Raw genomic sequence first — 24,243 nt, 5'->3', positions numbered from 1 at the left:
ACTTACTTACTAAAATTATAGCTGTACCAACAGATAAATAAACATAAACTAGTAGCATGAGCCATTAATGAAAGATAAATCGTATGAAGGGAAATGACACATGTTTACAGTTTTGGCAGGATTTAAAACAGGGCATGTCTCCGTATATACAGCAACTGTTTTAACAGCTGCTTTTTTTTTTTTTTTCTTCCCCTCCCCTAAATTATTTCAGGTTTTTGAGTCATGATGCAAGAATCTGGGACTGAGACAAAAAGTAATGGTTCAGCCATTCAGAATGGAGCGAGCGGTGGCAACCACTTACTAGAGTGCAGCCTTCGGGAGGTGAGATCAAACGGCGAGACACCTTCAGTTGAAATTGGGGCTGCAGATTTAACGCATCTTCAGCAACAGCAGGTACTGTAAGACGTATTACCATTTTCCTACTGACAGAAAAAAAACCCAACACAAAGCGTTTAACATCTCCCAACCCCTTTGTATTTGCCAATCAAAGGATGCTTTCAGGACCTGCCTTCCACATTCGGTATGTTTTGGTCTGCAGAGGCCTGCCGTGGCTGTGTACAGGGGAATGTTGGACTTCTTTTCGGGGTCTCTTTTGGAGTCGTTCCCCAGAGATCAGGGCCTGAGCATGTTGAGCCTGGTGGCAGCGATCGGGTGAAGCACTGTGTACAAATAACTGGTTTCCAAAGTGTGTCACTGGGTGGAAAACACACTAACGTTAAGTTTTGTTTTTGCAGCGATTTTTAATATAACCTAGCAACCTCTATCAACAGAATGTTTTCTATTAGAGAGAAAGGCTGTGGAGGTATCTGCTGTGGGAAAACTCTGGGGTAAATAAATAAACACCCCACGACTCAGTACTCTTCCCAGTTCGCAAGAAGCAACAAAATTATGTGTTAGGGCTTTCCCTTTGTATTTTAATTAGTGTGTTTTCTGGGAAGTGACCATGTTCACCAGTATGAATTATCCCTATAATGCATTTTGTCTTTTTTCTTGATAAAATTTTGCAACCCTCTCAGGAAATTTTACACTGAAGTGCTGGGCACGTGTCATTAATGTGTTTGGGAACAAAGGCGGCGGTGGAGCCACCGTGAATACACTTAGCCTAACCCTCACTTTCTCTAATGCAATAAGCATTCTTAAAACCTTTTAAGTAAGCGATTGGCAGCTGGTTAAGGCTCCCCTAAGCGTACTGTGATCTTTTTAGCTGGTTGTTGGGGAGAAGGAAAACCTGCACTTTGAAACAAAGCAAACTCGAGACTTGTCGAGGAGCTGGGGACCTGGTTTGCCAGCCTAAGACAGAAAGCTGCTGTAATTAAACGAGTCAGGAAAACAGATGATACTAAATGTGCAGACTTGGGTTGTTTCAGTTATTTCCATTGTACAGGTTTTTACTTGAAGTGAGAATACCATCAGTGAGAAAATCACAGCCATGCTGAATTCATTACTGCAGTAGTCACACAAAACCACGGATAAAATTTCAATAACTGCAGGCCACAGTTGAGTAAACAGTTGCACTGAAACTTAATTCCTGTTGACTTTTCCCTCATTCTTCGCCAGGGGCACATTCTGATTCGTAGTGCAAAGACAACAGGGGTTACAGCTTTGATTAATATAGGACAGTAGAAGAGGATTCGATCAGTAAAATATGTTCAACACAAAGGTCTCTTCTTAAAAAGACTTGATATCAAAATGAGTTAATTACGCTGCCTTTCCATAGGGGCACGATGGAATTTTCCAGTCTGCCTGCTTTGTGCACAGCGAGGCACGGAGGACACGAGCACACACACACGGAGCAGGGCACTGCAGTCCAGCACCGTGCAGACCTCTGCTGTTCTGCTTGTGCTCCCTGTTGCTAATCCTCCCCATAGCACCAGGACCACGTGCAGTGGCTGTGCCATGTGGGCAGTGGTGGAGTGGCACCATCAGGTCACAGGTCCTGGGCACAGCCCGGGCTGCGGCTCTGCAGCTCCAGCTCCTGGTTGCTCATCCTCTGTCAGCTCTCCGTTCTCCAGTGCTTAAAAGACCTTTGTGTTTGGTGCTTGGATTCTGCTGGTAATGGGTTCTGGTGGGTAACTTTCCAGTTTCCTGGTTTATCTTTGAAAGAGCAAGTCGACTGCAAAGTTCGAAACGCTTACTCAGAAAGATCCGATAACAAGAGAGTCATCGGAGCTAGCACAAAAATATCAATCTTTATGTTTGCGAAATATTTTTAAATACTGAAAAGAAGAAAAACCCGTTGTTTTCAGACAGCTAATGCAAGCATTTACAGATACACACGCAACACGGAGCATAATGTTTAGATGTTTCCCCATATACAACATATGCTCTCAGGTCACTTAACAGAATGCGTTCTGCAGAACGCTTCTTCAATACAAATGAATGAGTTCTGAATTCAACCGCTTTTCCTTAGGAGTGTTTCATTGAAATCTTTTCTTTTTCTTGCCACCTGGCACTTGTTTTGTCTGAACAGAAATCAGCAGCACTCCTTTGGGCTGTGCTGCTCGGGGTGGCTCTGAGCGGTGGAACGCATGTACAGCTGCTCCTGCAAAGCATCTGTACCGAGCTCTGCTTCACATTTTTGGTTAAATTTATGAATTTATGAGAACTAATAGCTTTGTTACCATGAGAAAGGAGAACAGAAATGCTTCACATTTTTTAGGATGCTTTAATGGGTCTAGAAACTTGTAAATATTTTATCATGGAAAACTGTGGAGCGCTGCAGATGTTGCTGTGTCTGAAGGAATGACGTGCTGTGCGAACTGTCCTGTGGCAAGTGCAGGAGGGCTTGGAAGGCAGGTGTTGCTTTCCCTGTCATCTCTGGATACACGGATACAGAGCAGTATGACATTATTTTGGTGTTAGCAATCTTCTAAACTGAAGGCGCACCGCTCACACTGATGTTACTCTCTGTAATCATGAAGCAAGATACTTTCCAGAGAGTGAAAGCGATAGAAGTGGCTCCTTTGGGACCACCTGTGGAAAAGGTGTGTAAGAATGGAGATACGTGTGGGAGAAGTCACCCCTGGGCATCCTGGTCTTAGGGAGCCTGCTTTGGCTGGGGGTTGGACTAGATGGTCTCTAGAGGTCCCTTCCAACCCCTACAGTTCTTTCAGAACACGTGTGTGGTGCAGAGCGGGTGGCAGAGCCAGCCATGAACTGCAGGTTAGGCTGAGCTGGGAGGCTGCGGCAGAAGGCAGTGGTGGTGGGGTGGATTGGATACGAGGGAGCAAGAAATAGAGTCGTGGGGACAGACTGCCTGTTATCATAGATGGTCACAGCTTTAGCCGCTTCACTGGTTTCTGATGTCTACAGAAATAGAAGGCTCGATACTTCAGTTCCAGTCAGGTTTTTTTAGCTTATAAAATAAATATTATTTATTGTGATGTAGTTTTATCCTTGGGACTATTCATTAAAGTGTTCTTTGTGTTATTAGTAGAGAAAGGATCGTGTGAATTGAACAAAGGGAATGATTATAAAGTTGAATGCTGATAGGCAGCAGCAGTAAGACACCAAGTGCTGTGCTGCTTGGTGGCAGCAAAAAAACCTCCCCGCATCGATAGCGAGATCCACTTTGATACTGTACCTTCAAGTCCTGCCCCCCAAGTGTATTAACGCAGGATCTTTTGTCTAACCCAGACTGCTTTTGAACTTTTAGGAGGTATGGCTCTAATAGTAATTTGTTGACAGATTAGCTACAGAGATTGCAAAGAGTTTATTTTGCAGAACTGGCAGGCTCGTATCAGCGTTCGCTTAAGGAAAAAAAAACCACATTGCTGTTTTGCAATTGCTTGCGTTTATTGACAACCTGCGCTGAGCAGGCAGAATTGGAATGTTTGTATAATGTAAACCTATAGCTTGTCAGATGAAGTGTAGTGTACTCTTAGGTAGTGCATAGATTGCTTGATAAAAGGGGTTACGAGGTGACTGCATTTATGGTGAACTGGAACAACAATATGAGTGCAACTGGTACGTGGAGAACCAAGGAGGAAGTTTATATAAAGAATTGCAAGGAAGTTTCTTGTCTCCACTTTTGTCTTTAAGCTGAACGACACTGTCATTTTGAACTTTTTGGAGAGCTTAGGTAAATAGCATTTTTTGCATGTATCCACAAAAACAAAAGGTTTGTATATAATTTTCAGTGCATCCTCTTTTGTGTTTTTTGCTCTTTTATTCCATACAAACGAAGGTAGCAATTTTATTCACGTACAGGGGATCAAAAGAACATTTCCTAGACATAAAACAGTTGGACTCAGTCCTGGTGGCTGTGCCCAAGTCAGTGCTTTCCTCACAGTTGGTCTCACCGACCATCCTCCTTGCAGTGTTTGTGGCATCACGTGAAGATGTCACAGCTCAACCCTTCAGCAGCAGTTGTTTCAGGAACTGTTGAGATGAGAAGCGTTAGGCTGAGGAAAGCTAACCGCAGAGGGAATATGTGGCTTCTTCAGATTTTGTTTGTGTCCAAAGGTGTGGAGAATGTACGTGAAGTGGAAGGCTTGGTGTGTTGCTGAGAGGCTGCTTTAATTGGGTAGATCAAAGAGACGATTAGGCTGGAAAGAATTCTGACCGGATCACGGTGTAAATGGAAGTAATGAGTGCCGTGGTGTTTTAAAAACAGGTTGCTGAGTTTTGTGTTTTTTCAGGAGCCCTTGAGGAGAGGTTACAAACTGCATCAGAAGTTTTATGGTCGCATTGATCATGGTGTGGACTTATCTCCTCCGAACAAAACTGCTAAACCAGATCCTAGATAAAGCCTTTGTTTCGTATTGACATAACTGGGTTAGACCAAATTTGTTTGTTAGACTTTAAGGGAGCGTCCACGTTGAGTCATTTTAAGCAGAGAGACATAAAGCCTAATTATTAAACTGCTGTTGCTATTGAAAGAGCCATTGGAGAGCGTAGTTTAAACTGCATGCAGGTTATTGGGAACGTGTCTGATTTTGCATTGTAGTACACTGATAATTGATGATTAGATCTTGAAAAGACTGCTGCGTGTGTATGGCCATGCTGTTTTATCAGGGAACGTGAAAACCAACTTCATGCTCCTGGTAACTTCGTGCTTTTATCATTCAGACTTTTCCCTCAAGTTCTCCGATCTCCCATCATTGAATGGAAGGTGACATGATGTCTTTTTAGTCATTCAAATCTAATAACTTTTAATCTGAAGGTTAAGTAGTGAGATATAAACTAAGAGATGATAATATCAATTTTATGTTCACTGAAGGGCACAATATACCTCTTTCTAGTAGAGGGAAAATTGTGCGTAAAATGTCTTTTGCTTTTCAGTGGAAAAGCTGTGGCTCTGAGAGCTTAGGAGTGAAACAGCACTGGAAAAATTAAATAAGTTTTCAACGTAGGCTGGCTACCTTCCCTGGATTTTAGAATCAATGATTTTTTTCCTTAATCATTCAATTTTTAGTTCTCTTGTCAATGACCCATGCTGAGAACATTTTTGCAGCATTCTCTATCCTCACTATTAATAACGTCTTTGTTATAAGTTCGTATTGACATCAACAATTTTCTTACATTTTCTCTAGGTGTTGAAGGGAGAAGGGGGAACTGCCACTTCGCTGCAGTCGCTGAGGTCTTTTCTCACCTTGTTTTATTCTTTATTTTGCTTCTGAGGTCTTTCATAAATAACTGCTTAACTCAGAGTCCTCGGAGCACCTTGACATTGGCACCTGGAGCTCCGCAGTCGCGTGTACAAGCATGTACGTGCAGGAGTTGGGCCATTAGGTGTGTAATCACCTGGGTTATGTGCGCAGCCAAATCCAGCAGTCCTCTTTAGGCCACGGATGTCTATTTCTGTGTTTCTGTATTTATTTATTTTTTTTTACAGTAGCTGCTTTTACTCTTAGCGGTAACTTAAAATCATACAGTAATCACTTAGGTTTATGCGGGCTCTTTGAAGAGCTGTAGCTCCTGAAATATGTTTGCAGGTTTGTTTTTTAACCTTGCATCTCCTGTGAACGTTCAGCAACGGCGTGTTTGTTCCCAGCTGTTTTTGTAGGTGTGCTCTCTGCCCTTCTGTTTGCTTATGCTTACTCGTAAGCAAAAAAGTTACACATTCAGGAGCTCTGTTTAGGGAAACCACACAAAGGAGCGCTTCAAAGCTGCTCACCAGCACGTGTATACCCTGAGAGACACGCAGTAGGCATCAGATGCAAATTAAAGTCTCTTTCTAAGGATTGATGTTATTTAAATTATTAGAGACTACTCCTCTGTTGATCTTCATACTTAGGGGTTATCTAGCAAACAGTGCAGCCAAAACTGTGGTACAGAGAGCCTAAAATGGCAGCGTTCCTGTTAGGTTGGGTGGGAGGAGGTCTTTCATTGGCAGAGAACTGTTCCCCATTGTGGCCTTTATGTCACCAGCATGTGCCTAAGTGTAAGAGCATCAGTGCTCGCTAAGGTCGTGCTATGTCTCCTGCCAGTAAGACCAGGAATGTGCCTGAGTACCTTGCTGAATTAAGGTGAAGCAGTTTAACATGAAGTTGCATGCATGGCTGATATTTTAGAAGCAATTTAACTTTATTTGGAAACACGCTGCATGCAGGGAGGCTGCTTGGCAGTACGTGTGAGCAGAATTGTGCTAGTTTCCACTAGCAGAGCTGTTGGTTTCAGTGGAGTTTTGTCTGACTTGAATAGGTTTAAATGAGAGCAGAATCAAACGCTGCAGTTTGCTGTGTTATGTTCTTCCTCCTGTGGAGCTCCATTGGGTATCACAGCACGTGGAAAGGGTATCAGCAGCATGGTTGCAATTTATAACAGTAATGGTGTAAATAAAGATTGGGATGCAAAGTAAAATCTGACACGCATGAATACCCTATTAATTAAAAAAAATTAACAGAAGGTAATTTGGGGATGCTTAGTGTAAACAGCAACATTATGTAATGACAGTTGAGCAGGATGAGTGTTGCTTGTTTTGTTGCTGCATTCTGCATTTGTTAACCAGGCTCCCTGCATTTTCAAAGGATGAAACGTACTTCTAACCTGCTTTAAATAGTGCAAATATACCTTTCTTTTTCTCCTGTAAAAAGCTATATATCGTATCTGTAGAGCGTCTGTAAAGTCAGTGTCATGTGTCAGACACTTCTGAAGCCTGGGGCAAGTGCCAGCTTTATTACAAGTTGGGCTTTTCAATTTATTTTTAATCATATTTCTTCTTTTCAAGATTTTTTTTTTCCTGAGCTCTTGGAAGTGTGAGGTTTGTAAAGGGGCGGCTGGGAAGAGTTAGGCTGTGTAACCCATCCGGCAGCGAGCTGCAGAACTCAGTGCGGGGCTGCTGTCAGCCCTCGGCAGAGGTGCATCTTCCCAGGCAGACGGAGGAGCGATGCACGACGTGGGTATAATCCCTTGTGTTCTGAGTGCTGGCATCACCTTGGTTCCCATTTAATGACCGTAAGGATTGAGGACTGCTACAGACAGCAGCATTCCTGGGCATATGGGCACGCAGACAACGCTTGCATGCTTGGAGGTGGGCTGCGTGCGCTGACAAATGGCTTTATCTCTAATTTTGGGTGACCTGTTCTGATAGAACTTCAAGGCTGAGCTAATCCTTGCAGGTGTGTTTGAGGCCTCCTTACCTTGTTTCGTATGCTTTGAAGGAATTTGTTCTTTCCTAGTAAGTGGCATCATTACTGAGGGGCACAACACAAATGCTTCTTCAGATTTGGAGTCGCGGAGAGAGGTCACACTTCGCCTCCAGAGTCTGAAATAATCAGGATTTTATTTCAGATGAAACCTCTGGGACTGATACTTGAAAACACGATTTCTAACTGACATTACGCAATTTGCTATGGGTCACTTAGCCAAATATTTGTGTTTTTTTTAAAGGCTTGCCAAAGTTCAGGTGGGATTTCAGGCTTTAACAAAAACTGTACTTGGAAATGAAGTTCAGGAAAGGAAGGACAAAATCCCTTCCTGCTCGAATTAGTGAGCAGAAGCTGAAGGAATGTTGTTGTTGCTGATGTGCTCAGATTAAGTTTTCCTTAAAATCTCCTTGTTTTCATCACTGTTACAAAGAAAACCATGCCATGAAAGAACTAGCATGATGTAGTAGGACCACTAACCATCTGACTTGCTTGCTTTTTAATCTTGTTTCCAGTCGTCACTCAGGTACATGCTGGAGAAGGGCAGGGCTTACAGCTGTTTGCTCCTCAGGCCTCAGGAGGTGTGCTGGGATGGACCCAGTCGTCATCCCAAACTTCCAGTGGGGCAGCAGAAGAGTTTTGTTCGTTTAATAATGCTGCATTATAGGTCCTAAAGAAAAGCTCTCCAAGCCGGTAAACAACAAAAAGCAGGCTCATCTTTCACGGTGCTCTCGGAAGAAAAGTAAGATTATAACACTGAAGCGGGTTTTATTGAATCTAGGCATGAATCCATATTGAAGAAATAATCCACCGCTTCCTTTCAGTTTCTTGTCTTTTTAATTAGCGCTGGCAATGGGATTGTTAGCTTTTAGGATATGGTAAATACGAGCCTATTAATGTTATTGAGCGTATTACTCCACGAGGTGCAGGGATGCAGTAACTGCAGGTGTTTTATAGGGCAGCTGAAGGCAGGCCGTGCTCTGTGTGACAAACCATCCCCTCGGGCTGTGCTGCTCAGCTGCAGAGGTGACATCCTCTCTGCATTGCATTGGTGGGGCAGGGTTGAGCCCCTTTTCACAGCGTGGCACGTTTGGGGAGTTCAGAATACTTTTTTTTCCTCGAGAAATGATTCACCAATTCCTGCGATGATCGAGGGGGCTCTGAGCAGTGTTTTATGCTTGGTTCCAGCTCTTTAACTTGGGCAAGGACTGGATTAGAAGGGTTTAGCAGTGATTAGCTCTCTTTACGGTATTTTCTTTGCTCTGAAAGGTATGGTGTTTGCTTTGCAGAGAGATTCTGTTTTTCAGTTTCAGCTGACCACCTGCTTTTTTACCTAACTGTTTACAAGGACAATCTCTAAGCACAATAAATAAAAGATACGGTCTGCCAAGGCTGTGTCGTGGGCCCTGCACGTCAAAGATTCATAAGCTGCGAGCAGAACTATGTGCCTTTCCCCGGGGGCAGGGAAGTGCGTGCCGCGTTCCCGTTTGGGATCCTTCCAAGGTCACCGGGAGCCTGCGGTGGTGCCTTTGCTGGTGCTGGCTGATGGCCTCGCTGCCGCAGCTCGGCACGGCGGTGTGAGGATCCCAGCAGCAGGAGGAGCAGCCCGCCAGCACCTGGCTTCCTGCAGCTCCGTGCTGCTGCCGCACCACTGAAGCGCCCTAATGAAGGCTGAGGTTGTTGGGGTCTGTGTTAAGTCATCCCAGACAAACTTCCACGAGTGACAGGCGAGGAAAGCTCACAGAGTGAGCTCCTAGAGCCGGCTTTAACTGGATTTAGTTATAAAGAGTGCTGCAGGAGAGATGCTGGAGAGCCCTCGTAGTTGTCCATCTCTGTTTATTCTTTGTGTCTCTCTCATTTCATCTACTGGTTCTTCTAGAAGACCGTCCTAGTCCAAGGAAGTCTCTCTTCTGTTGTTTTCAGGTCAGAATCTGATCTCTGCTGTCTGTCTTTACCCCGCATCATGTCCCTCCACCCCCTCTGTCTTGCATCAGTTTGTCCTTGGAGCAGAAGATGAGCAAATGAGTGTGTCTTCCGTTAATTGTGCATGTTGATGAGAAATCTTCTGAGGAGCCGCATGTTTCTGGGCTAGGCTGCATCTCCGTATTCTGGGCCCTGTCCTTTGTCAGGCTCTAAATTCTGAAGGGCAAAAGAGAAGGATTGAAAAGGAGTAAAACCCCGGTTCACATTTATTGCGCAGAGGCAACGCAGGACCCCCGATAACGGCTGCTGTAACTGTGGCTCCATCACTCGCAGGCCACTGCTCTGAGCTTTGCCAACTCTCTGTCGTCCACAAGACAAGACATCTGCAGTACATTTGTTTAAAGCAGGGAGATGACAAGCACTGAAACAGATGTTGGAAAACAGAACGGCAAAGTCCTGTACTGAGCAGAGCCCACTGGGCCCCGGCTGTCTGATGGCTGAGCAGCGCGAGCGGCTGCTCCTGCTCCATGAGCCCTCTGCTTTGGGTTGGGCTTTGGCTGCACGCAGAGCTGACTTTTCTGGTGCACCTGGGGATTGTGCAGGGAAACGGGGTCGTCATTCAGCCCCCCCTCAGATGGGTAATGCTCTGGCTTGCCCTGTCTGAATGGAACCATTGGTGAGCATTGGGAGCGACTTGGCATCCAACGCCGGCATCACTCATTAGTTTGAATGAGAAATCTGCGTGCAGGCTTTATCACAGCTACAGAGTTTTATCACAATCAACATAAAACAATATTCCATCTGAATCCTCTGCACCATATTGCCATATAAAAAGCAGCTAATGTCTAGTGATCCTTGGTATATGAAGCAATTCAGGTTTATCACAAGCCGACAAATTATGCTTTGACAGCAAAGAATCCCGCTCGTACCTGATCTCATGCTTCCTAAGACCAGCTTTTCACCTTCTCTGATCTTGTCTTTAGGAGCTGATCCCCTCATAGTGGGAAGGCAGAGCTGGTGAGACGTGGGGGATCACTGCTACCTGCCTTGCACCCACAGATCACTTTCTCTGTGGCTGCACCTTAACTCACAGAAAGCAGGGTGGGATTGTGCGGGCTGGCCAAGCTGCTGGCAGATGTGCTATCTGCTAATGAAAGATTGTTCAGCACAATCACATTTCCCTGTTATCCTGGTAGAAAGGAGGAAGGGATATGTGCCTCTTCTTCTCATCTGTTTTTCTCCATCTGATTTTTCCTTTGTGATGTTACAGAGACGGGCGGTAGGCAGCAACCTTGAAAATTGTTTCTGTGTCACCCCGATCTTTATAGGGACTTGAGCCATTTACCAAAGCGTTTTATGAAAGGACTGGCTCCCATATGTTTGGGTGAACATCACTGGACTGTGCTGAATCTCTTTATATCATTACTGCTTATCCAAAAGGATGAAAGGAGGGATGATCCAGGACACCTGGAGGGATGAAGGGACGAGAGCTCCTCTGCACCTGCCCCACAGATTCCTCACCTGGCCAGGTCTGGCTGTGCTGCACGTGTCCTGCAGATCCTGCCTCCAGCCAGGACAGCCCACGGACTTCTTCCTGTCCCCAGAGCTGCTGCCATCTGCAGAAGCCAGCACTGCATGGATGGGCCTTGTGTTCAGGAAGCCTGAGCTGGTACCCAGGGCAGTGCCCGTGCCCGCATGGTGTGTCCTATCCAGCCCTGTCCGCCCTCTTCCAGATGGGCTCAGTTCTCCAGGTCTCTGCTCCCATCACCCTGAAACAATGCAACTGAGATGCAGGAGTTAATGTCTGCCAAGATGTGGAGCTGAGCGCAGAAGGGGAGGGGAAGTTAGGTGCAGAAGGAGGCATTTGCCCTCTGAAGTGGATGAGCAATGAGGAATGTGTTAGGTGTTATTTAGAGAAGTGCATAGTTCCCAGGTTTGTGCTTAGTGTTCCCGAAGGGGCTGTGTGACCCCAAGCTCACTGGACAGAGCTGGCTTTGGGTTCAGCCTCGTGCCATTCCCGGGTGGCTGTATTCCCTTGTGCAGAGGCACATCTGTTGAGACCTGAAGGCACTGCACCCGTGCCACGGTGGCCCTGGCAGCTCTGAGCCAGGGCAGAGCTCTCTGTGCCCACCCAGGGGTGCAGGCCTGTGGGTGCCCAGCACTGCTGCATCCCGAGCTTCTGTCCTTCAGGCTGTGTGCGTGGATTAAGAACCAGACCTTGGGCATCACCGTTTCCAAATCCAGTTGTCCCTGCTATAAAATCCCTGTAGCTGTGAACGGGCTCTTGGTGAACAACTGCAGGCCAGCTGAGAGCAGAGGGAAGGTTTAGGGGCTTTGCCATGGTAACTGGAGGTGCGGATTGTCTTTGGTCACAGATTTCTTGAGATGCAGCAGTGGGAGAAGCCTTTCTGAGCCTGCAGCTCAACGTGAGCATGGAGAAGGGTTTTGTGCCCAGGTACAGGTGGGTTGGGTTGGAATAGGTCAGCTCTGCTCCTCGTGGGAGTGTTTATCCTGAGCCTCAGAATGAGAGCGGTTACACTGGGAAGTATTAATAATAATTGACCAGTAGTAGAAAAGTGCTCTTTCTGTAAATAAACTCCGGTGTAATTAATAGCTCTGTGTTTCAGAGGCATGCATGCAGAGAAGGGAGGGATGCAGTGAGTGTGTCGGGAGCTGAAGGACATCTGCAGATAAGGGTTAACAGCCTTCTGAGGCTGAACTTGTGAACCTGGGCGACTGCTCGACTTGTTTGTTTCAATAAAACTTTTGTCTCTGCTGTGTACGGGTTTTATAGCACGTGTCTCTCATTCTCCAGGAAACACTTCAAGTCGGGTTTTTAATATAATGTTGGTAGCAAAGTATGAAGGACAGAGGAGGTAACAGAGAAGGCAACTTGCTAATGCAAAAGCAGTGTACTGAAAGTCACTTTTATTTCTTATTTATAATCTACATGCACACTCTGGATAATAGATGACAACGCTCATTCAGTACTTTAACTTCAAAGCAGAGAGAAGGCATGGATGACAGAGCTGGGAGCTGGAACACAAAGGTACTAACAACAAGAGGAAAAATGCCTGTTTACTGGATTGCATTTGTTAGCACGCTGTCTTCAGATATTGTTCCCCCAGGAATAGTGAGAATATGTGCTGCACGAACAATGATTTAACATCTGAAAATGGTACTTAAAGAGTTTTCTGTCTGGTAGTAATGTGATGAAGGCTTCTGAATGGAACCTGGGGACTTCATTTCTTCTATTTATCTATATGTCTCTCTGGTTTTAGTCAGCGGTAATTGCATATTTAACCCCTTAAACAGCTTTAACCCTCTCAGCGCCAACTTTTCTTTTCCTTTGCTCTCACGTCTGCTTTTGTTACACTACAGCTGCGCCGAAGCATTCCTGGCCAAAAATCAGAAAAACAAAGGGGATTTTGGAGAAGTTGTGGCCAGGGCAGCACACCGAGCAGAATACCAGGCTCCTCCTCTGCTTCTCCCTTTCCCTCTGCTTCCTTTTTAAGGAAAGCAGTGGATAATAGCAGCCACGGAAAGTGTTTTAATGGGATTCAGTGTGGCTGGGAGCCGTGTAGCAGAGAACAAGAGCAGGAGAGAGAGCCGTAACGAGGGGGGGTGTTGCACACAGGGCGGTAAATCAACAGTGTAAATTTGCTGCTTACTTCAGCACTCCTTTCCATCTTTCTCAATTAGCACTTGTTCTGGGGGGCTTGCTTAATAGCTTATGTGAAACAAATATTAACATAAATTGTTTAATTATATCAAAATCTCGAATTCCTCCAAGATGAAAAACTGTTTTTAGCAGTGAGTGCATCTGCAATAAAACATCATCGAGTTAAAGTAAGCGAGCTCTAAGGAAAGCCGTGAGATTGTAGCTGAGCTGCTTTTACAGTTTATTTTCATGGTATTTAAATTATGATACCAGTGGGTATTTTTTAATTAGTGCCTCTTTAAAGTGTGCACTTGTCTACATAAGCCATTTTGGCAAATTTGACTCATTCATACAGCGGTTGCTGTAAAAGAGGCCAGCACAGCCTGCAGGAATCGGAATTAAAAGTTTCTGCGAGCTGTTGTCGACATGACCACATCTCATTAACTTAAAAAATGGAGATTATTTGCCTGAAAGCTTGACTTGACTAACAGTAAGCAAATATTAGGCTCAGTGGAGGAGGAGGAGGAAAAGCAGCTTTGCTGTTGTCATCTGTATCCTTAAGTGTTGTTTGGTTCACGTTAAATAGCCCTGTCGTATTTCTGCTGTGACAAACGTAACGGGGGAAGAAATAGGAAGACATATGGCTTTGGAGAATAATCCGGGGTTAGTTCTGCTTCACGTGCTGACATAACTATTTACCAAAGTGACCAAAGGTAAATACCATTTCTCTGATGATTCTAACAACAAGTAGTCAAAATTAATTGTCTTGAATAGTTTCCAGTGAATTATCAAAGTTTAAATACCGGAAATTGCGCCTATCTCGTGATTATCTCCATCAGCTGTTAATAGGCATGAAGCTCGAATGTGCACCGTCAAATCGCTTAATTGTTTTAACAAAATATGATGAGGTGGGCTGCAAAAATCCGCATAAAATCAACCAAAATAGAGAATTGTCTTTCTTATCTTGCAAATTCTTTAAGTAGCTTGTAAAATGGAACAGCTGAGGAAAAAAGCACCTCTTCTAGCTACGGTTAAGGTGTACGGGAGTATGAAATCAAAACAGCTCAGGAAAGAAGGGTCAGAATGGGGCGTGTGGTGGTGGTGGTGTGTTCCTCTTAGCCAGGGACAATGCCGTACCTAGATGGAAGCCGTGGCACACGTCACGAAATGAACCAGGGTGCAGTTAAACAAAAGAAGATAAAGTCTTGTGCCTTTTTATGTCTTTGAACTGAGAACATGTGCTGCATTTTACTAAAGGAACATGAGCCTTGAATGTAAGTAACTGGTTTTTGCATTAGGTACTCCCTGGAGGTAGCAGAAAAATATCATGTCCCTGCATGAAATGCGAATGTGAAATCTACCAGAAAGAAATATTTATGACCATTTTATGCTTGATTAGACTTGGATGACATCTGTTAGAAGACAGGGACTGGACAAAGAGAGAGACGCTCGGGGGCAAATGTTAACAGAGTTGTTTAGATGATGCTGGGGCAGGAGCGTCCATTTACTGCCAGGCAAAACATAGGAATTGTGTTAGCGAGAGTGCAGCTGACAAGAATTCACTGTGATGGAGACACTGTAAACTGACTGGCTGGAACAGTAAAATGCAGCTGTTGATATTCACTGCACTGCCACGATTTATGGCCAGGTATCTTGGCTAAACACAGATACTGTAACTTGCAGGGAGCAGATGCATTAACAGAGTTATATAAATGTGAGTCAGCTATAAAAAAGCGACATCTCCACTTTTTAAAGTTGTTATTCCACCAGGCTGCACGGGGAGTGGAAAGGACTTTAAAAAAATAAAATGGAAAAAAAAATACAAAGCAGAATTTTCTTTTTCTCCAAGCCCGTGCGGAACGTGGACCCGGCCCTTCGCTTTCCCCGTGCTGCTCCGCGTGGGGCTTCTCCCCCCAGAACCCCAATCCTGCTCCTCCTTGGCTGCATCCCTCCCCACTGTGTCGATCTGTAACCCGGAGCTGGACGATCCGTCCGTTGTTAGCCCGGTGTGTTTTTCATGCGAGCTGTTGTTTACCATCTCGGCAGCAGTGGGTTTTATGGCTGGAGGTACAAACACTCACTTCGCTCTGGGTCTCTTCCCAGCTTTCTTTTCCTGTAAATTTTCTCTGTCTGGAATGCTTATGGGAAATGTTATTTTGTTTTTGTTTGCAACAGCTCCGTTGTTTTGATTTTGTCTGAGTGGTATGGAAAACAGTACGTCACTTGGAGTGGGTGTTTTGTCTATTGGCCATTTGGCTATTGCACATATATTTCTCATACTTGTTACATGATGACAAGGGAACCCAAATGGCATAGTTTTTCCAGTTGGATTTTGCTTTCCAGTGTAATAATAGTGAAAGGAAAACAAAGTTAATAGATTTAGCAGTTTTGATACTGCTCGCATGCTGATAGATGCCTTAGGATTTTTTTTCCCTGTGGTTAAGGATCTATTTAGACAAAGGTCAGATTAATGCATATATCAGTTTCTATAATAAACTGCAGAAGGATTAGGTTACCCATTTTGCATACAGTTGTGAAAAACTGTAATTTAAGTACCCAAGCCCATAAAAGGGTAATAAACAACTTCAGCACCATCAATATGATTGGTTGAGGGCACTTTTCCTCTGATTGTGAGGCGGTACGTAACACAAGTGGTAGCAGCAGATGCTTTTTAATTGAAAAACGATCTGAAATAAATTTTGCACTTGAAAAGAGAACGCGGCATCCTCCACGGAAGCGTTCTGCTGGAGAGATGGGAGCGTGAGATACACCGGTCCTTGCGTGGTATTTACCGTGTTGGGAAGAGTATTGAAAGGCGACAGAACGCAGCTTTAGGACTAGATAATTTTTATGTATGGTACAGAAATATAAAATGGAAAGTGTGATTAATTTTTCAATTTCTCTCTGCAGATATCTAATAATTGTGCCCACGGACTGCCAAAGGCTCCCATTAAAGATTTAAAACGCAAAGAAAGGTAGAATCAAAAAGATGGTATTTTGGATTAAATAATGTAAAATAACTGTAGGGCAATAGCAAAGTGAAAAGCTATTGGCAAAATAAAAGCGTGGCGTCAACTCTCCTTGAGACAGACTTAAGCACTGACGCCTTCGCATTCATCTTCTTGTAGCTAGGGTTTGAACCAAAATACAGCAGGGCTGCTCAAGCCAGCTGTGATGTTAAATATATACGTTTAAGCTTTTGGGTTTTACTGTGCTCGTCCGCAACAGAGTGATGAAAAAGGCAGCACGTGATCCTGCGTTATAAAAACGTACATGGGCAAAGCGGCTCACATTTGTTGTGCAGTATTTTTAGGCTGTGTTAGCAAACTCTGTGGCATAACACCTTGTTCATTAAGTCCCAGCAGATACGGCGTGGCCAGCGTGCATCTTGCAACAGCTTTGTGGCAGTGTGCTATTTTCTGTTAAACCTCAGAACAGGAGGATGCTGCAGCCATAGTGTAGAGAGGCTGTCAGAAAGGTCCAGCTGGACTTTTCCTCCCTTTTCCTCCTTTTTCTGTACTGTCTTTATCACTTTGCTCAGTTCCACATAATAACATCTTCATCTGAGATTGCTGTGGCACAGGGGAACTGCATTTGTTGATCAAATTTGGCTGGATAACACTGTGATCTCGTATCCTGAAGTGCGGAGATGTGCCTGGAATACGCAAGCATAAAGCTGGCCCCTTGATTGATTGATTCTGCCTGTCACAGAACAAGATAACTGGATCAGTAAATACCCTGTGCACTTCAACTTCATCTACACAATCAAAAGTGAGGGCATCATGGGGCTGAAAAGCACCGAGGCATGATGGGAATATCTACATTTCAGAGTGATAGCCAGGAACTCGCAAAAAGAGAGGAACAGAAGGAAAAGAAGATTTTCCTGTGTGTTTATACACGAAGAGCAGTGAAAAGCGCATTAATTTCTGTGTGTTTGCAGCGTGTCTGTCTCTCCGTGGATTTATTTCAGCTTCACGTTGGTGTAAGGCTGCTGCTGGCAGTGGTGTGAAGCCAGCATAAGGCAGGAGTAAAACAGATGAATCAGACCGTGGGTATTTCAGGGAAAGGATGTTATTTGGGGGCTGTGCTGGAAGGTGGCATCTCAGCGGGCAGAGCCTGGCGCAGTGTTGCAGCCCGCTGCATGGGCAGTCCGGGTCGTGTTTTAATGGAGAGCTGGGAATGGAGGCGCTAAAAATAAAGGGCTGTAGATGACAGGTGGCAACATTTAAGTGAAAAGGACGCATTTTAATGCAAAAGAAGACAGAATATGAGCAGCAAGGCGGCTTTCGTAGAGTTTCAGTGTGTTTTACTTCCTTGTTACAGTGATACCGTGCTCCAAAAGCACAGCTCCTGCAGAAGTCAGTGTGGGGCTGAGGTTGTGGTGCCCATGGCACGGATGCCACGGGCAGCTCTGCCTGCACGGAGCCCCTCCAGGGACTCACCTGCCCCAGCATCGTGCATAAAGCAGGAATGCTCGAGCATCGGGTGCTGCCTGTTCACCTGGAACATGCGTGCATTGTTTGCCCCTAGGACTGCCCCTGTCTGGCTGTGGTTTCAATAGCTGCATCACTCCTGAGTACAAAAGGATGAAGCAGTTGACTGTGGGCTCGCTCAGTGATCACTGTGTGTCTCTCTGGACTTCCTGACATCCCTATATTGAGGAAGGTCACAAACTGTATTATAGGGTACTTTGCATCTGCTTCCTTTCCTTATCTGCATTGTGACAAAAGTTGGCTGCCGGCTCCAGACGGTTGCCTTGTTCCTGAAACGTGGCAAAACTGAAGGGGAACTTTAAACAATCCAGCCATTAAATAATCTGCTATTCAAGCACCCACTAGAAACACAGAAGTTGGTAGTAGCTGCACAGCAGAGGTGTATCAGTCAGTTGGAATTGTTCTGCAGAGAAAGTACAAAAAAGGAAAATGCTGCACCTGTTAATTTAAATGTGCTGACTGCAACTATTGGGTATTTATGACTTCGGAAACACAGCAGATGGCAAAAAACAACCTGTAATACGCCACAGCAGCCGAAGATTGGCTCAGATTAACCCGTAACAACATCAAGAAAGTTTTAAATGCTGGAAGCCATCGTGCATCATTCCTCAGTGAACAAAAGGTTGCAGAAGTGGTGGGCGTGAGGCGGGCAGCACGGGGGACGCAGAAATATGTGATGAAAGTGGCCAGAACCCTCTTAAGTGAAGTAGGGCTCCCGGGGTCAAGGGCTTCCTCTGTCTTGTGCACCTTTATCCTCGTTCCTCTCTCTTCCCCTGCTCCTTCTGCTGGTTGGAGGTCATTTTCATGAAGCACCAAAGTGAGCAAACTCCTGGCTGTGACACGGTGACCAAAGGTGCGGTGAGTTCATGGCTCTGAGGGTGGTTCTGCACCCCTCCGCCACGGGCCCTGTTTTCTTTGGCTGGAGCTTTTGACAGGGCTGACATATTTATGCACAGAGATAGTGTTTAGCTTGGAATTTTACACATATGAATGATGGACTTAACAGAACTCGTTTCTTTTTTTCCTTCCTTCTGTAGCTTTTTTCTTTGGAAATGTGAGGTTATGCACTGCAGACAAGTCCCAGCATATCCAACCTGTGCTTGACCACCAGAATTAATAACTAGCCACATTCCTTGATGATTCTATAGGGATTGGAAGCTAGGCAGCTGAGTTTGCTATGCAAGAGAGTTAATAAAAATTTTCATTGCTGGAGGAAAGCTTATATACAGTAGTCTGTTTGTCCTGTATTTCAACCACCTGAGTCAGAGCCAAAAAAGCAATTGTCTACTACATATTTCAAACAGATGCTGAGGGGTAAAAGGAGTGACTAGAATTCACAGCAATAAAATGCTGCCTCTTTAAGTTCCCTTGAAGGAAGTGAACCCATAAAATTTTTGCTGCTGACTTGTTTGTCCAGTTCTTTGAAGTATTTAACATTAATTTAGTCTGCAAATCATTGCCACCTCAATTTTTCATTGAAATATCAAAGCCTGTTAAACACATAAGCTTGGAGTGCGCAAAAACCCAATTCCTGTAACAGATAGATTCATTTAGCAGTTATCCTTCTGAACGCTTAGCACTGCAGCGGGCGGGACGGCGTGCTGTGGGTGTTTGCAGAGGAAAACTTTCTGCATGGGTTTGTTCTTTTACGAGCGTTAATTCCACTTGCAGCAGGTAAGTGTGCTTTAAGGGGTGGTCTTTGCCTGCAGTTTGCCCCCAGTCGCCCCTTTCTGTTCCTTAATACTGTGGCAGCTCGGGGGTGGGATGGGGGTTCGGTGGGGAACGTTCGCCTGCGCTGTGCTTTGGGCAACTTCTGGAAATGGAAACGAACTGAGGGCAGTCACACCCTGTCCCACACATTCTGTCTTTCAGGCAGTCCTCAGGCTCACGCGGACATAACCTTAAGGTCGTTCTTACTGCTTTTCCTTAAAGGATGGTTGGGATCAGTTGGCATGTGATGGCTGCCCTGGCAAGTTACATTGCTTTAGGATCCTGACCAGGAGCTTCCTTGTGTCCTCCCTTTTGGCTTCACTCATCTAAATCCAGGTTTCCCCCCACTCTGTGCCAGAGTCGAGCAGTCCTGTCCCCACGCTTTGCTCTGGGGGCTGCAGTGGGCACGCAGCCGTGGCTCCCGCACAGGACATCAGCTGTCGGGGTGAGCTGGAAAGCACCGCTGGGGAAAAAATACCAACACACAGGGTGTCAATTGGAAACCAGCAGGGTGGCAAAGCTACTGCGCCGCAGTGGGAATGCAGCAGCCTCAAGGCCCTTTACACGATTGGTGACACACTAGAGATATTGTTAAATTACCTTTTTTATTGGTTCTTGAGTCTTGTGTCTTAAAAGACTATTATTTGGAAGAGGTTGAGAGAATCCTTCTGTTTAGCTTAGAGATGCAAAACGTGGATGTGGATCTGAACCTGGACTTGTCTGAAGTCCAGGCAGCGTTTGGGGCTGTGCTTTGGGCTGAGCTGACCCCCACACCCAGTGGGGCCGTGCTGGGTGGGTGCTGGTGGCTCTGCTCCTTTCTCACCGAGCAGCCTCTGTAGGGCACACACGTGTGAGGAGGGGCAGGGAGTGTGCGGGGCTTGTCTTAGGGAGAGAAATTATGTGGGACCTAAAGGTGAAGGGCTGAAACGTTTCCATGGAGTCTTACGGCTGTGTAAAGATTTAAAGGAATATTTTTTGTTTGGTTTTGTTTTCAGCACCAAATACTGAATACAAGAATTAACCAATTTGTAAACGCACTGACTGTGTTGAGGAGAGAGCCAGGAAGTCTTGGAGCTGGGTTAGGCTCAGTAGGCAAGCAGTGTCACGCTGCAACCCAGAGCAAGGACGTGGGGAACACCCAGCCTGGGAACCCCTGAGCACCAGGAGCTGAGGAATGAGATCTGGAAGCCATGAGTGCAGAGAGAAGTGGTAAGGATGCAGGAGTGCATTGCCTCTAGCTGCTCTTGGGGTCTGTTGCCTCCCCAATAAGGGCAAGGTTAACCAGCCCTTGAAGTGCTCTCATTTTAGGATGGCAAAAGCTTCTTTCACTGCTGCCAAGCTCTCGAGGAGGAGGAGAGCAGCCCCTCTGCCCAGAGTGGAGCCCCAGAGATTGTTCACCACTTTCAAAATCCATCCACCAATTACCCAGATTATGGGCAAAATGAAAGCTGTGGCAGATTCCTCCCAACTCTGTTCCCTTCCTGTGTCAGTGATGTGTGTTTGTGAGGCAGAGCTTTGAGTCAGCGCTCCTTCATTTCTCTCTTCTGGTCGCTCCCAGGGGAGAGAACCTCTTGGTAATAGGAGCTGTGTCGGTTCAGAAAAGAATACGGTTCTGTTCCCTTCTCCAATGACATATGACTATCAGGCATCTCATGAGCTCTCCAAGTGGGCACGTGAGCTGAACCTTTTAGGAGTCGCGGTGATTAATGGCCAGGTGGGTAGGAAGCAGGCGCTCGTTACAGGTCTGGGATCTGCTGCTGGAATTAAGTAGCTGCCATAGCTGTGATGCCCTTGTACCCTTCCGAGCTGTGCTGCAAACGTCACCAGCACGGTGAGAAAAAGGAAGCAAAGTTCTCCACAGGGTGGGTCAGGGGATTTTTATACTTTTGTTTTTGTTGCTGACGTGTGGGTGTGAGGTTTGGTGTTGGTTTGTTGGTTTTTTTTATTTGTTTGTTTCAAGCACAAACACAGGAAATGTTACTGTGACCCTCTGAGTTAGCCTTTCTTGCCTTGCGTGGAAGCAGTTCGCAAGGACCGTGGCCATGTTGGGGTGTCCACAGTGCTCACATCCTGCTGGTGCCCGCGGGTGGGGCTGAGCTGCTGAGGGTCCTTTGCCGAACATGCAGTGTTCTGCAAGAGGTGGAGGCCTCCAGGCTCTCCTAGCCCACGCCTTGCAGGAAGGTGGGTCGTGCCCCCTTGGGCCAGCCCTGCAGCGTAGGGCAGAAGGCAGAGGGCTTTCTGTGTGCTGATGGGAGCTGAAGGCGCAGCCCCAGAGCCCAGGGCAGGAGGCGATGCCAGCTCACATCACTTCCCCTGTGTGTGCCGTTCCTCTCCTCGCCCTCCCTGGTGGGCTGTACAACCAGCACAGCAGCTGGCAGCGACAGGGTGCCCGGCTGGGTTGCTTCTGAGAGCAAAATGGTGAAGCGAGGGTTTTTTTTTGTTGTTTTTTTTTTTCCTCTAACTTGATGTTCCGTATTAGACATAGACTGTTTTTAAACGTCAGCATGTGTTCTTCTGCTTTGATGTTTTCCACAAAGAGGATTCTGCCTTCCACTTTAACAAATAGTCCCATGTTCCCCTGCGTTGCTTTATACTCCTAATGATGCTGCTTACTCAAATAAATGCATACACGCACATGCATTTAAAATGCAACATTCCCCACTGAAACAGAACAGAACTGATCTTTTTTAGTGATCTCCTGTGCCGGAATGTTCATGTTTTGAAATTAAAATGGATTCTCCTTATCTTCTCGTAGCCCTTTGATCCATTGCCTGTGGCTGGATGGTGGCAGCGGGGGCTGGGGAAGCCCGGAGTTTGTGTGGCACCGCTCTGCCCGTGCTGAGCCCCCAGTGCCCACATCCCCCTGTGGGATGTTCCCAGGACATGCCCCAAGCGCACCGTGCTGCCCGAAGTCCTCCTGCTCTGGAGGCTTCTGGGAAGTCTGCAGCAGCACCTGCTTTGCAGACATCCCCTCTCCTTTCCTTCCTGCAGGGACTGACCTGGGAGCTGGGCTGGGCTCCCCGCAGCCATCCTGGTTCCACACAGGTTTGGCTGGCTCTGCTTTTCCCGGTGGTCCACTCAGTTTGCAGTCGGTTGCAAGCGGTGAGCTGAAGAGCTCGAACCTTCCTGCCAGGTCTCTGCATGCCAGCGCTGTCACAACTGGTCTCACTGATGAGTCAGTTCCTTTTCTTCCCCTTTTTTAATGACGAGTATGCAGCTATTGCACCCATTAGAGCGAGCAGGGGGCTGGCGTAGAACTGCAGAGACACATGTGCGTGTATCAGATGCTGAAGAGCGGTGTTCTTGTTATAAATATAGCTCTGCTGTGTTCCTACTTACATTTCAATTTTATAATCCGTTCCAGAAGATTTGGACAAAAATACCGTAGTGTGAGAGAGCGTTAGATTCTGGATTCTTCACATAATAATTCTTAGTGAGGAAACTAGTAAATAAAGCTTCAGCATGGGCAAGGTGACATCTTCCCTCCTTCGAGGAGTTGGACTTGGGGTGTAGATTTATGGAGGATAAAATAAAGGACGAGGAGAAACAGGAGCAGAACCGTGTTTTATTTTTTTAGTTTATTGCTAAAATGTATGAATCGGCCTTTTTTGTTTGTTTTATTGGGGTGATTATATATGGTCTATCGTTACGTGTATACTTTTTAGAGCTGGTGGCCCCACCGTGATTAAATGTTTGCTTTGAATACGTGTCCGGCGTGCTAACTTCTCACAGCAGAAAGTTGTTAAATGCATTTTTATACCAGGGAAGCAAAAAAAAAAAAAAAAGAGAAAGAAAGAGAGAGATTGTTAAGTGTATGGAAACCCTTATTGGCTGAATTATATAACTGAATTCATTCAGCATGCTCGGTGGATCTTGTTCTCCTTTCAGTATTGCCACTCTGTTCATCACCCCTTTTAGTGCTTTAGGCATATGGCATGCAGTACATCCAGGGAAGTGTCAACAATATGGCATATGTTATACATACTGATCTTGATACACCGTAGAAAATAATGGGCCTAACTTTAAAAGGCACGGTGCTAAGAATAGAGCGTGCTGCAACATGCAGACAGCGAATCCGCCATGAATGTCATGTTTGAAGACAAGAAGAGCTGTAGTTTTTGTTCCTCCTGTGGCTCGCGGTGCCTCGGCACAGCAGAGATGTAGCGGCCTGGGACGTGGGGTCGGCGGGCACAGACTGCACTGCAGTTCTTCTCTGCGTGCATTTTGGCACTGGGGTGCACTGCAGTGGGGATAAAACAGCTCACAGGAATGTGGACAGGGCCTGGTCAGCACCCAGGAGCCAGCAGAGGGGCACAGCGTGGTGAGGAGCTGGCGCTTCTCTGCTCCCTCCGGCTCTCAGGTCCCTGTGTCGCCCAGCTCCGTGTTTCACAGGAGCCCGGTAACACGCCTTGCATAGTGACAGAAAAGTGCAGACCAAGGGTCCTTCGAAACACTCCACCTGAAGATTGTTCAGAGGAGTTCCGTCTTCAAAATAAATGATTCATGCCGCGCTGTGCGTGCGCGTGTGTGTGCGTGCCGGCGCTGCTGCTGGCTGCGCTGCTCTGGCTCTGGAGCTGCAAGAGCTGAAGTGCAGAGGAGCAGTGAGGGGAGGAAGAAATACCTGCTTTCCTACAAAGAATGGCTGCTGCTCTGTTGTCTGAGTGTCCGGTTTGACTATTGGTGGTATTGGCGTGGATCGCCACAAGGATGGAAGAGAGCAACAAACGATTTATTTTTAATCTTCGTCGAATGCTGAACGTTTTGTGCGTGTTTATGAGGGTTAAACATTAATAGCAGATGTTGTTAATGAATAGAAGGCTAGAGCCAGCTTCTGAGACCTTTCAGTTCGTACATGAATTTTCTGGTC

The 24,243-nt window shown here is 45.9% G+C and overlaps 1 protein-coding gene across 10 annotated transcripts in view; it reads left to right on the top strand.

Moving 5' to 3' along the window:
• Nucleotides 1–24,243, top strand: part of FOXP1 (forkhead box P1) — a 335,216-nt gene that overhangs the window by 189,109 nt on the left and 121,864 nt on the right. For all 10 annotated transcript variants that reach the window (XM_065749241.1, XM_065749239.1, XM_065749238.1 and 7 more), the window contains one exon: nucleotides 212–393. In XM_065749241.1, the coding sequence (XP_065605313.1) occupies nucleotides 223–393 (171 nt within the window). In that variant the 5' untranslated portion in view covers nucleotides 212–222. The remainder of the gene's footprint in view (nucleotides 1–211; nucleotides 394–24,243) is intronic.

Source organism: Cyrtonyx montezumae, unplaced genomic scaffold, assembly GCF_038088225.1.
Source record: "Cyrtonyx montezumae isolate F1298 unplaced genomic scaffold, pur_monq_1.0 scaffold_6, whole genome shotgun sequence".
NCBI classification, from domain to species: domain Eukaryota; kingdom Metazoa; phylum Chordata; class Aves; order Galliformes; family Odontophoridae; genus Cyrtonyx; species Cyrtonyx montezumae.
Note: the sequence above shows the minus strand (reverse complement) of the source record. Positions and strands in the feature narration are given on the sequence as shown.